Source organism: Megalobrama amblycephala, linkage group LG1 (genome assembly GCF_018812025.1).
Source record: "Megalobrama amblycephala isolate DHTTF-2021 linkage group LG1, ASM1881202v1, whole genome shotgun sequence".
NCBI lineage: Eukaryota > Metazoa > Chordata > Actinopteri > Cypriniformes > Xenocyprididae > Megalobrama > Megalobrama amblycephala.
In genome coordinates this window covers 68,762,010-68,774,540 of record NC_063044.1, presented here as the reverse complement: position 1 = coordinate 68,774,540, position 12,531 = coordinate 68,762,010, and the positions used below count along the sequence as shown (strand labels likewise).

Genomic DNA, 12,531 nt, shown 5'->3' with positions numbered 1-12,531 from the left:
CCATCAAGGCGGTGGTTGAGAAATTAAGGGAGGCGAGGGTGCAGTCAGCAGCCTTCAGGAGGTACATTCCTCACCAAACCAGATCATCTACCAAAACCTCTGAAGGGGCTGGTGCATCACGATCTGAGGATTGCATGGCCACTCATGCTCCTCCCCCTCAAGGAGTCAAGCATAGAGGAGGCGTGATGCTAAGAGTGTCAGAGAGGACCTTAGGGAAGTGAAAGACAAAATGCACACTGATAATGAACACTCTGACACTAACACTACATAGTGCCTTTCTGACAGTTGCCCCTCCCCCCTTCCCCTGCAGGGTGTTTACCTAGCTGCTGCTTACATCAGGCTCTGAGACTGGACTAATGATGTTTTTGGTGAGCTTCATTTGCTGTTGTGAGCCTACTGATAGTTCCGAACCACCTATTGATGGTTCGGTCTTCCCCCTGAGTAGTAAGCTTTATTTACCTAATATATCAAGGAGCAGGATCAAACTGCCTCCTTTTCAAGTAGGTGGTCCTGAGTTGGTGTACCCGTGCCATGCCTAGGGTCAGCCTGTTTCACATCTCCTGCAGACAAGAAACTTAATGACGTACTTTAGAGGCTCCCTCTTATACTTCCGGGTTCCTTCAAACATAAGTAAATAATCCACATTAATGTAATGTTGTTTGTTTATTCAATAGGGAAAAGTCAAAAACTTAGGAGCAACAGGAGTTGGATCAGATATATTTCACAGACTTAATTTAGAAGACCATCTCCACAATAAACTGGGAGCTGCAGATGTTCTTCAGATAACCAAACATTCATCACTGTCCCATGAGTCTTGTGCTGAAGAGGAACTGATTCAGACTTTCATATACAAAGTACTAATGATGAACTACAGAGCAAGAAGCATTAAAACTAAAGAGACCAGTGAACAGGATGACACACAACAAAGAGAGAATAACACATCTGAAGATGAAAGTGATATTTTTGAGGATTTTAAAGAGACATCTTTATCAAAAACAAGCCAGTCTGAGGGAATTGAACCGATGGATGTCCAGATGGCCTTGTTTTATTGTGCTGATGGTTTCCTGAAGCAGCTGATGGTCACTAAACTGTCCCAGTGTCAGTACGCTCTGCCTCTGCTTGTTCCTGATCCATTCACACAACAGATTGTGTTTCCTCTCTGGACATTCAGACAAATCAACAAGAGCTGGAAGATCAGAAACACCAACAATGAAATTATTAGTCAAACCCAGCCAATCTGCAAGGCACAAACTCCAATGGTGTTTTTCTTCAGGTTTGGCTCTGTGTCCTCATCCAAGTCTCAGCTGATGAACAGTCTGATCAATGAGAAACACAACACGTTCTTCCACAGGAACTGCCCAGGCAGCTGCAGAACCAGAGTCCTGATGGATGGAGTGGTGGAGATCGCCTGGTTCTGCCCCTCTGGGAAAGACACAGATAAATTCACTGACTGTGTTGCATTCTGTAATCTACACGGTGATGCAGGAGATCATGCAAAACAGCTGCAGTTCCTCACTGAAATGAGCTCAGTCAATGTTGTTCTTCTAACAGAACTTGACAAGAATGACAGAAATGCAGCAAAGATCCAAAACCTGTACAAGGACAGAAAGCCACTCATTTGTCTCCTTACTGAGGATAAATCTGCTGTAACTAAGCCAAAGAAAGGGAAATTCAAGATCGGTTTTAAGGACAGAAATCAGTCAGATGTATCTGAAGAACTCAGAAGAGCTATAAATGATTGTCTCTCAGAATCATCTTCCACTTTCAGACTTGAAGATGTGTCCAAACACTCAGACATCAGAGTAGATGAGGAAAAGGATGAAGACTGCAGGAGAGGAAGAGAAGCAGCACAGCAGATGATGAGTTTACTGAAGAAGAAAGATCTGACAGAAATCAAAGAATCATTTCTGCCTCATCAGGGGAAACTGTGGCTTCAGTGGAGTCAGAAGAACAAAGAACTACATCGACCTCGAGGAGATGAGACAGAAATGGACATCAGTAGAAAACAAGAAGAGATGAAGAGAATCCGTGAACAGCAGCAGGAATCTGACATCAGTGAGTTTATGAAGATCTTCATTAAACAAATTAACTCAGATGCTGCCACAAAGATGTTTTTCCTTAAATGGCTCAGAATCCTCCTGGATGAACATACATCAGCTGATCTTTCTGCTCTACATCACAACTATGATGAAAAGTGGTCAAGAGTCTTAAAACTGAAGGAGAAACATGATAAATCTGAACAACTCAAAGCTGAACAAACTAAACTTGAGAGAATATCTGAGGAACTTCAAGCTGCAGCCTTTGGTTTGGAGAACATTGTAAGGGAAATCGGTCAGATCTATGAATCATGTTCATCTGTTAAGAAGCACAAAAAAGACCTGAAGTTTGACTTCTCTTCTCTCCCGAGTCTTGCAGCAGAGATGATGATCTCTGGATTTCCACTGGAGCTGATGGATGGAGATGCTGGTCATGTTCCTGTGATCTGGATCTCTGCTGTTCTAGATGAACTCATTGAGAAACTGGGAGACCAGAGAATCTTTGTGCTGTCAGTTTTAGGGGTTCAGAGCTCTGGGAAATCCACCATGCTGAATGCCATGTTTGGACTCCAGTTTGCCGTCAGTGCTGGCAGGTGCACCAGAGGAGCTTTCATGCAGCTGATCAGAGTGTCAGATGAGATGAAAACACAGATGAACACTGACTATATTCTGGTTGTTGATACTGAGGGTCTCCGTGCTCTAGAACTGACAGGAAGATCAACAAGACATCATGACAATGAATTGGCCACATTTGTTGTTGGTCTTGGAAATCTGACATTGATCAACATCTTAGGAGAAAACCCTTCTGAGATGCAAGACATTCTTCAGATTGTTGTTCAGGCCTTCCTGAGGATGAAGAAGGTCAGACTGAATCCCAGCTGTGTGTTTGTGCATCAGAACGTTTCAGACATCACAGCTGGAGAAGAAAACATGGAGGGTAGAAGACGACTGCAAAAGACACTGGATGAGATGACAAAACTCGCTGCTAAAGATGAGGTTTGTGATGTAGAAAGTTTTAGTGATGTCATTAGATTTGATGTTCAGAAAGATGTGAAGTATTTCGCTCAGCTGTGGGAGGGAAACCCACCCATGGCACCACCAAACCCAAACTACTGTGAGAATATTCAAGAGCTAAAGAAAATGATTCTTTCTCATGCCACGGAATCTGATGGTGTGACACTGACACATCTAAAAGATCGTATTAATGATCTCTGGGAGGCTTTACTGAATGAACAATTCGTCTTCAGCTTCAGAAATTCTTTGGAGATTTCAGTCTACAGAAAACTGGAAACTGAATACAGCAAGTGGTCCTGGAGTCTTCGCAGTGCCATGATGGAAACAAAAAGCAAACTACACAACAAAATAGAAAATGAAGCAATTCATGAGGTTGAGGAAACTGATCTTCAAAAAGAACTGAAGAAGACCAGTGAAGAAGTGAAAAAATCAATGTCCGTTTTTTTTGAGAATGACAAAGATAAAGATATACTAATTCAGTGGAAATCATCATTTGAAATTAAAATCAAAGAGCTTCAGGAAAACATTGTGAGAGAAACAAAGAGGAAATTAAAAGAGATTCTTCATCAGCGAGACCTGAAGAAAAATATCGATGCTCAGAGGACACATCATGAAAACACTCTTTTTGAAAAGAGCAAAGAACTCGCCTTAAAACTCAAAGGCAAAGCAAATGATGAAGAAACACTAAAGAAAGAGTTTGATTTGTTCTGGGAACAGAGTGTGAAGAAGATCATCACAGACACTCAAACTCCAATCAAAGACATTGATATAATGAGAGATGTGAGAGAGATCCTCAGTGACGTCTATGAAAGTGCTTCTGTAGACCACTGGAGGGAGAGCAGTGAATACAGCAATATTTTCACTGTGCCAAGTCATTCAGATTATGTTATTTTTAAAAGGTCCACAAAAGGTGGGATTAAAGGGGCTGTAAAGGGTGCTTGCAAAACTGTTAAAGAAACAATTGGATATGCTCAAACTTTGTCTCTACAGAATAAAACAAAAATAAGAACATTAGTCTCAGATGTTGTTCAGGAGACAGACAGAATGATTCAGTCATTTAACATCTCAAAGATGGGCTACAACATCAGCTACATTCAACTACTCACAGATTACATCAAGACAAGAGTAACAGAACACCAGGAAGAACAAGTGAAATATGTGTTCAAGAATGAATTCTTCATGGATTTGGTTCTTTCCATCTGTGAGAGATCAAACAAGATGATCACTGACCAACACAGACTGTTCAGAGAAGCCAATGATCCTGTAATATATGTTGAGAAGAAGAGAGAAGAGTACTATAGTATTTTCCAGAAATACTGTCATGGAGCCGCATCAGCTGCTGTTTTTGGTCAGATCATCTGTCAGAAACTGAAAGAGCCCATTGAGCAGAGCGTCTACAAAAAGACTGCCAGAGATCTGACAGATGAAATGATGAAAAACTGTGAATCACTGAATGGAAACAGATCGAATCTGGAGAAACACATCCTGAAGACACTGGCAGAAAAGAAGGATTTTGACAAATACATGAGCTACATTCATAATCCCAGAGATCACGTCAAGAGTTTCATCAGAGATGAAGTCAGGCGGTACATCTCTGATAAGTTCAGTGTCAGCGTTTTACCCAAGATGAGGGAGAACATTGAACTCCTGCAGCAGAAGATCATGAAAGCAGCACATGAATCTACTGAACATGTTCAAGAGAACAGAGAAGATGTTGGTTTGTGGTTGAAGAGTTTCACACAGCAGATCTCAGATGAGCTGATCTTCTCTGAAAAAGACCTCAGAGGAGTGAAACATGATGATGTTGATGATTTCAAACTCCTAGAAGATGTGATGAGACATGAACTTCCTGCTATAATGTCTGACATTAGCAGTAGATTTAGCACTGAGATATTTCCAGTAAATCTGGACTGTAAGTTCAGACCAGATGAGCTTCTGATAGATCACTTCTGTCAGTGCTGTTGGGTTCAGTGTCCGTTCTGTGGAGCCACCTGCACCAACACCATAGAAAACCATGATGGAGATCACAGTGTTAATATACATCGTGTTACCGGACTAAACGGAATGTATTACAAGAATACAAGAAACTTGTCTATTAGCATCTGCACATCAGCAGTAGCAAGTAATCGATCTTTTTATCCCAGTGTCACAGAGGAGAAGACAATCCTCTGGAGAGAGTACAGAAGAGCAGGAGGTGTTTATGCCCACTGGAACATCACTCCTGATCTCTCTGAACTGCCCTACTGGAAGTGGTTTGTGTGCAGATTCCAGAAAGATCTGGAAAAACATCACAATAAAACATTTGAGGGTAGTGGTGAGATCCCAGGTAACTGGGGAAAATACTCAAATAAGGAAGCTTTTGAAAGTTTGGATAAATACATTTAACTGAATCTGCGAACTGAAACGTTTGATTCCAATCTCTACTTCAATAATACATTGTAATCATTAAAGGAATAATTTACCCCAAAATCAGGCTCAAGCCATCCTAGGTGTATATGACTATATTATTTCAGACAAACACAATCAGTGTTGTATTAAATATATCCTAGTTCTTCCCATCTTTGCAATGGCAGTTTTTGAAGCTCCAAAAAGTGTGTCCATCCATTATAAACATAATACATACTACTGTGATGATATTTCTAATTAATAATTTATTTTTTTATTAATCTAAATATAATAGCCCATAACATACTGAGTAAACAACAAACTAATAAACCTATGATATAAGCAGATTTAGCTTTTTCTTAGTAACAGAAGGGTTTGAAACAATCATATTGTAGAATGCTTTGCCATGCTAGGATCTTATCCTTTATAAGCTGTTGTACTCTTTTTGCTAGTGGGATTCTCTGTGATTGATATGAGGTCCTCCAGCTGTGATTAAAGCATATTCAAAGGCATTGTCTTGAGTCTGTCTAATTATTGCTGCACAGTAGGTTAGTGAAACACTAGAGATATTATTTCCTGAGTGATAGGCAAGGCAAGGCAAGGCAAGGCAATTTTATTTGTATAGCACATTTCATACACAATGGCAATTCAAAGTGCTTTACATAAAGAGGAAGAATGAAAATAGAACATAAGAAATAGAAATAACAGTAAAAACAGAGAATTTTGTTACCTGGATGGAAGAGCTAGGAAGTTTCAGGGAGTTTTTTGTTGTTGTTGTCCGTCAGAGTGGATCTAAACGGATCTATCCATCAGAGCGGATCTAACTGGATCTTCCTCACACGTCAGGACCACTGTCTAGCTCTACCTGTTAAGGCACCTTGAACTGATAAACAAAGTTTCAATCTCCTCTTTTGCCAAGACACCTCAAACTGCTCCACACAACCCCAATCCCCCTTCCGGAGATATCTTATCTATGCAACGCAGTTCAAATTTCCCCTTTGGAAAGTGTCCTGACTGTAATCCAGAGATATCTTAACCATGCATTACAGCTCAAATTTCCCCATGGTTTGTCCCCTTATCCAAATTTATCAAATTTTAACCTGATCACAAATGCTTTCTTCCTAATTCTCCCAGCTCTTTCAACCAGACAGCAATATTTAAGATGCATTAAAAGTCAGGAATAACAAGATGATACATAAAAGATATGAAATACATTAAAAATGAAATAAAAACAGGAAAGGAAGGACTGTTGGAGCACACCTGATCTCTTCTGGAAGCTGGTTCCAGCTGCGGCTGGCGTAACAGCTAAAAGCAGACTCTCCTTGCTTTGAGTAAACCCTTGGTATTTCTAAATGACTTGATCCTGATGATCTGAGTGATCTGTTAGGTTTATATTCTATGAGCATGAAAACTGAACTTTTAAAACTCAGGCCTTTTGACAAAGGAATCTCATTTTATGGGAAGACAGTGTTTTTTTGCTTTTGTTTTTAAGCTAATATCTCGACTGCTCTACCGGAGGACTTTCCCCCCCCTGTGTTTTTCCCATGCGTAAAGGAGGGATGGATTTTTTTTTTTTTTTCTTTTTTTTTTCATTTTTGATAGTGCCAATTTTTTTTTTGATAGTGACATTTTTGATAGTGCCAAAAAGGTTGAGAGTTCGACCGACTCAAATTCAAATCTTATTTTTCCTAAATATAAATCAGACTTCATAATTTTTATACATGAATTTTTATTTTTATCCTACATAAGTACTACTGACATACAATTCAAACAGACAAAATTATTGCAAAATATCATTTTTTTGGTAACACTTTACAATAAGGTTCATTAGTTAAACATTAGTTAATGTATGAGCAATACATTTGTTACTGTATTTACTAATATCCATTAATGTTAGTTAATGAAAATATAGTTGTTCATTGTTTGTTCATGTTAGTTCACAGTGTTTAACTAATGTTAACAAGATTTTAATAATGTATTTGTAAATGTTGAAATTAACATTAACAAAGATTAATAAATGCTGTAGAAGTGCAATTCATTATTAGTTCATGTTAACTAATGTAGTTAACTAATGTTAACTAATGAACCTTATTGTTAAGTGTTACCCATTTTTTTATTTAAAACATATCACAAAATAAACGGTCTGCCAATGCTTGAAAGGATGTGTTCAAAATAACACAAGTTTTACACATTAATGGGAGAGTTTAGGGACAAACTCTTTTTTGTGTTAATTTTAACTCATTAAGCTGCATTTTTTTTTAACAAAGTAAATGTGTCAGAAAGGTTAGCACAAAGATGTGTAAATGTGTTAAATTAACACATTATGTGTTGTCCTTCACTGCACACATTGTGTTAAAAAACATAAAATCCTAAACAAAACGTTAGCATTTGACAAAATGAATGTTAATTCAATGGTTGTTTAGCTTATTGTCAAAAAATTATAATAATTAAATATCAACAATTACATTCATAAAACTGCAGAATATAAATACATTTTTAAGCAGTCAAAAATGAAATGTCCAAGGACAAAACTGTTCTTTTCTCATTCTCATTATAGGTAACATGACACATAACCCTTTTCAAAACCCAACACTTTCAAAATCTTTTCACTATTTCCAAAATTTGTTGGATTAATGTACACAGGTGGCCAAAAGATTAAGTATTTGGGTCTTAAAGTTTTTGAAAGAAGATTTCTCAAGAATTATTTATTAATATTATCAATGTCTGTTCTCCTCTAAATTAATTATCAAAATCATATTAAAAAAGCCACATTTGGGGATAAATGAACTTCTCCAAAGATTGGTTCCTGTTCCTGTTCCCTGTTCTGTATGCATTTCTACAAACACAAATGTACTTCACAGGAGATCCCGCTTCCAACACTATATAAAAACGAGAGAGAAGATAAAATTCCATATTAGTGTCAAATTATTTTTAACCTCCTTTTTAACTTTCCCTTTTAACTATAACTTAAGAATATATATTTCTAAGTAACATCTTTTTGTCAAAAGTATATTTAAACATTTCATTTGAACTGTAAATTAAATCATGCCAGATTAGATTTTAATACTTACATATCCTAAATTCTGTCCAAAAATGCTGAGATCCATAGAGAGAAAGACTGCATAAAGATTGATGATTTGGCCAACATTTCCCCACGCTGAATTCAAATTTATGACTATTTAATATAGACCATTATAGGTTGATGTATATCATACCCAGAAGCAGGGCACAAGTGAGTTGATTCAAAACTTTATCTCCCTCGATCACAATGTCAATGTCAGCAGGTGGTCCGTGAAGTTCTCCCCCTCCTTCAGAATAATGAACACCACCATGAAGAGTTGCTCAAGGTCACAGATATTTGTCTGGTTATCCTAAAGTTGTGTACATAAAACAAACCAGTTTCATTGCATTTTGCTACAATTACTACAAACTTATATATTATATATATATATATATATATATATATATATATATATATATATATATATATATATATTTTTTTTTTTTTTTTTTTTTTTTTAAATAAATCAGAAAGTGCTGACATTCAACTCACAATGTACTCGTTGATGAGGTCTTCAGGACTTTCAGGAAAAAAGGGCCTACAGGACACACTCTTCTCAGGTGAATGTTTTCAGTCTGTGATTGTGATTATTTTTCTTATTAGAAAAAATAAAAAATTCTGAATAATCTGTAATAATGAATCAGATTATGTGTAGATATGTGATAGCAAAGGATATGACTTTTTTTTTTTACAAAACTAAAATAATTTGTATTAATGACTAGCCAGATTTGCAATTAATCCTTTAGAACCTAAAGCTAAAATAGCCCGTTTTCACATATTATGTTTTTTTTTTTATTATTATTAAAAAATTCTCAAACAATGTGCTATCTTCAAGTGCAAGGTGTCATTTTTTTCAGAAAACAACTGGCTTTCAATAAATTAGTTATTGACCATTAATATATATGGTGAGTTTGTAAATAGAATAAAAATAGACAAAAAAACCCAATAAATTCTGATTTTTATTTAGAGAAAAAAAAAAAAGAAGAGAGAAATGATGATATAAAGATTACACACACAGACCATGGGGTGAAGCAGAAGCACAGAGCAGCACAGCCTGCTATGGGAATGCAAGGAATTGCAGTAGATGTGGTAAGAAACCCCACGCAAAAGACGAAATATGCCCTGCAACAAAAAGTACATGTAATAAATGTAATAAGAAAGGACATTGGCAGAGGATGTGTAAAACAAAGACAGTGAGAGAAATTACGGAAGAAATGGAAAATGCATTGTTTTTGGGAGCTGTTAATGAGGAAACAAATGAGGAACAGTAGTAACAGAAGTAAAGATTGGTCAGACACCACTTAACTTCAAAATTGACACAGGAGCTGATGCATGTGTGATAAGTGAGGAAACATTTGAACAGCTTGTGCCAAAGAAAGAACTGTAATTTCACTCAGCACCCCAGGGGGCAAACTCAAATGCCTAGGTCAATTTCATGCAAAAATGACATATAAAGGCAAGTGTTACTCGTATCCAGTGTATGTACTTCCAGGAAGGGAAGCAAATAACCTGCTGAGCCGAGTGGCAGCCACAGAAATGGGGCTTGTAAAGCGAGTGAATGAAATAAAAGATGTGTTTCAGCAGGGTGGAAACCTGAAAACAGATCCAGTGAAGATAGTCTTAAAAGAAGGAGCGGAACCCTATGCAGTGAATGTATCATTCAGTGCCTGAAGTCTGTATTCAAACCCGCCGTCAGTCTGAATCTCTCCACACATCTTAGAGATGTTCTTCATGATTCAGCTCAAATGAGGAAAAGCTGTTAAATCACAGAACACATTATTGCATTATATTATTACTGCATGACTAGAGTTTTCTTACAACCGACATTTAAACATTTCTGGAAAAGGTCATTTAACAGTGAATGAAAATGTGAAGAGGATCATCTTCAACAATTTATCACACACAAATATACATTTCTAAAAGAGCATCTATGGAAGTATGTAAGCATTTCAGAGAATATTGGGCATTTAAGTGGATTTACATCAAATGTTGCCGAGACTGTAGCATGTGTTTATTTTAATGTTGTACATTTTGCATAGAAATATATTAAATATGCTGTATGCAAATATCTAGATTTTTAGTTTATAACATATAAGTTATATATAGACCCTTTTACTGTTTGTACACAATGATGACGTAGCAACGTATGCGCGTGCATTTTGGCAACGGAAGTGGTGTTGTTCCCCATAGGTTCTAACCAGTGCCCAAGGAAGTCGACCGGAAGTTGAAGTCGGCCGCGTGCCGCCATCTTGTAGCAGAACTTCACTTGCGTTAGCATCCCATTGACTCCCATTCATTTTGGCGTCACTTTGACAGCGAATAACTTTACATCTGAGGCGTTTAAAGACTCCATTTGTCCATTATTTATTTCTAAAGATACACGACAATGTATAAAGGGCTCCATTACCTTCTATGTTACATTATGGCCCCGTAGAAACAGTTTTTGTAAAAATAAGCTAACGATTGCGTCATAACCACTCGACTCTCTGTCGCACAGTAGAGAAATTACCGTACAGACAGGAGGAGAAGCTCGCAGGCAATAGTATGCATTAACTTAATATGGCGTACTGGCGTTACATTTTAAAATACTATACAAAATAATTAATCAGAATACTTACTCCTGCTCACTCACGCCAAAGAACTCCCCGCTCAAGCTCGCCGTCTCTGCAAGATTAGCGATGGCAGTTTGCACGCACAGCTACTAGAAGATTTACATCTGTCAGACAGGTTGCGGACGTCATCAAGCTTAGTGTGAGTCTGCGCGTCAGAAACGGAAGTGCTAAAAATCGCTAAAAATGGGCTTCAATTGACTCAATTGAGTTCCAATGGGGTCGCTGTGTCCATTTCTTTTACTGTCTATGGTTCTAACGTGTTAGCAACACCGAAAGTGATATATATATCTACATCTTCGTGAGCGGATTAAGCAACACAGACAGATAAAGTTATTTTAAAAAGTTGACTTTATCAAATGGTATCCGGCTATCGGATCCGTGTAGTCGAGTGGATAGAAAACGTTAGCAGATGGCCAAATACAGTGGCCAGATATATATACATAAACCAGGGCTCTCAAGTTTTAAAGACAGGCAAGAATGACAAATATCCAACAACATGACATGATTTTTAAAGTGACCAATAACATTGACGATGTAATACACTATAATTTATTTAGTACTAATAAAATTATTAAGCCTATTTGGAGAGAGAGATGTTTAATGTGACAAAATGTCAGTCATCGTGTGATAACGAAAATATAACTAGGTCTAGACTACTGAGCAGGTGTTTTCAGTGAACAGGCTGTAAAACTGTTGACTAAGTTCAGACACTCATGAAAAACTGATGCTGATTATCTGGGAAACATTCTCTAACAGCAGTCAAGTTGTCATTGTTTGTGTCAAACAAGCTGTGAATTTGTTGTAACATTAAAATAGGAGATCATGACTTATTCTGTGCTCAAAGTGATGCTCAGGGCTCCTGTGGGTGAACGAGGATGATGGTGAACAATTCCAGGATATGCTTTTTTTTCATTGGTTGTTGGTTTAAATCTTACCCAGATACAATAGTGCTATTTTCTGATTGGCTACTGTGTAGCCTCTTTCTTTTTTTTTGATTGGCTGATAAGTGGCAGGCTACTCCAGGGGATTCCTGTCCGGCGCAGCGGCATATTAAATATATGAAAAATTGTTTTTCTGCGTGAGAAATACAATGTGTGGCGGGAGTGCGTGACAAAAGACCGAAATGAGTGAGTCACGCTCAATGCGTTACACTTGAGAGCCCTGAAAAACTTTCAGAGTTGCTAACGCGTTAAAACCAATAGGCAACAACACCACTTCCGTTGCCAAAATGCGCGCGCAACTATTTGATCACGTGGGCTGTAAAAGGGTCTATAGAAAACTGAATAAAGATATTTTATTTGGATCCACTTATTGGATAATTGAAACAAAACCTGTTTCCAAGAATGTAATAGTCATAAAGTGCAGGTCCTTAATACGTTCTTAGCAGAACTTCCGTCTGTTGTGGCCATACCATTAACACAAT

The 12,531-nt window shown here is 37.5% G+C and overlaps 1 protein-coding gene across 1 annotated transcript in view; it reads left to right on the top strand.

The window, feature by feature from the left end:
- Positions 1–5,940, top strand: part of LOC125246123 (interferon-induced very large GTPase 1-like) — a 38,151-nt gene extending 32,211 nt beyond the window's left edge. Inside the window, exon 5 of the mRNA XM_048156982.1 lies at positions 675–5,940. Coding sequence (XP_048012939.1) covers positions 675–5,435 — 4,761 coding nt within the window. The 3' untranslated portion in view covers positions 5,436–5,940. The remainder of the gene's footprint in view (positions 1–674) is intronic.
- Positions 5,941–12,531: the final 6,591 nt, after the last annotated feature.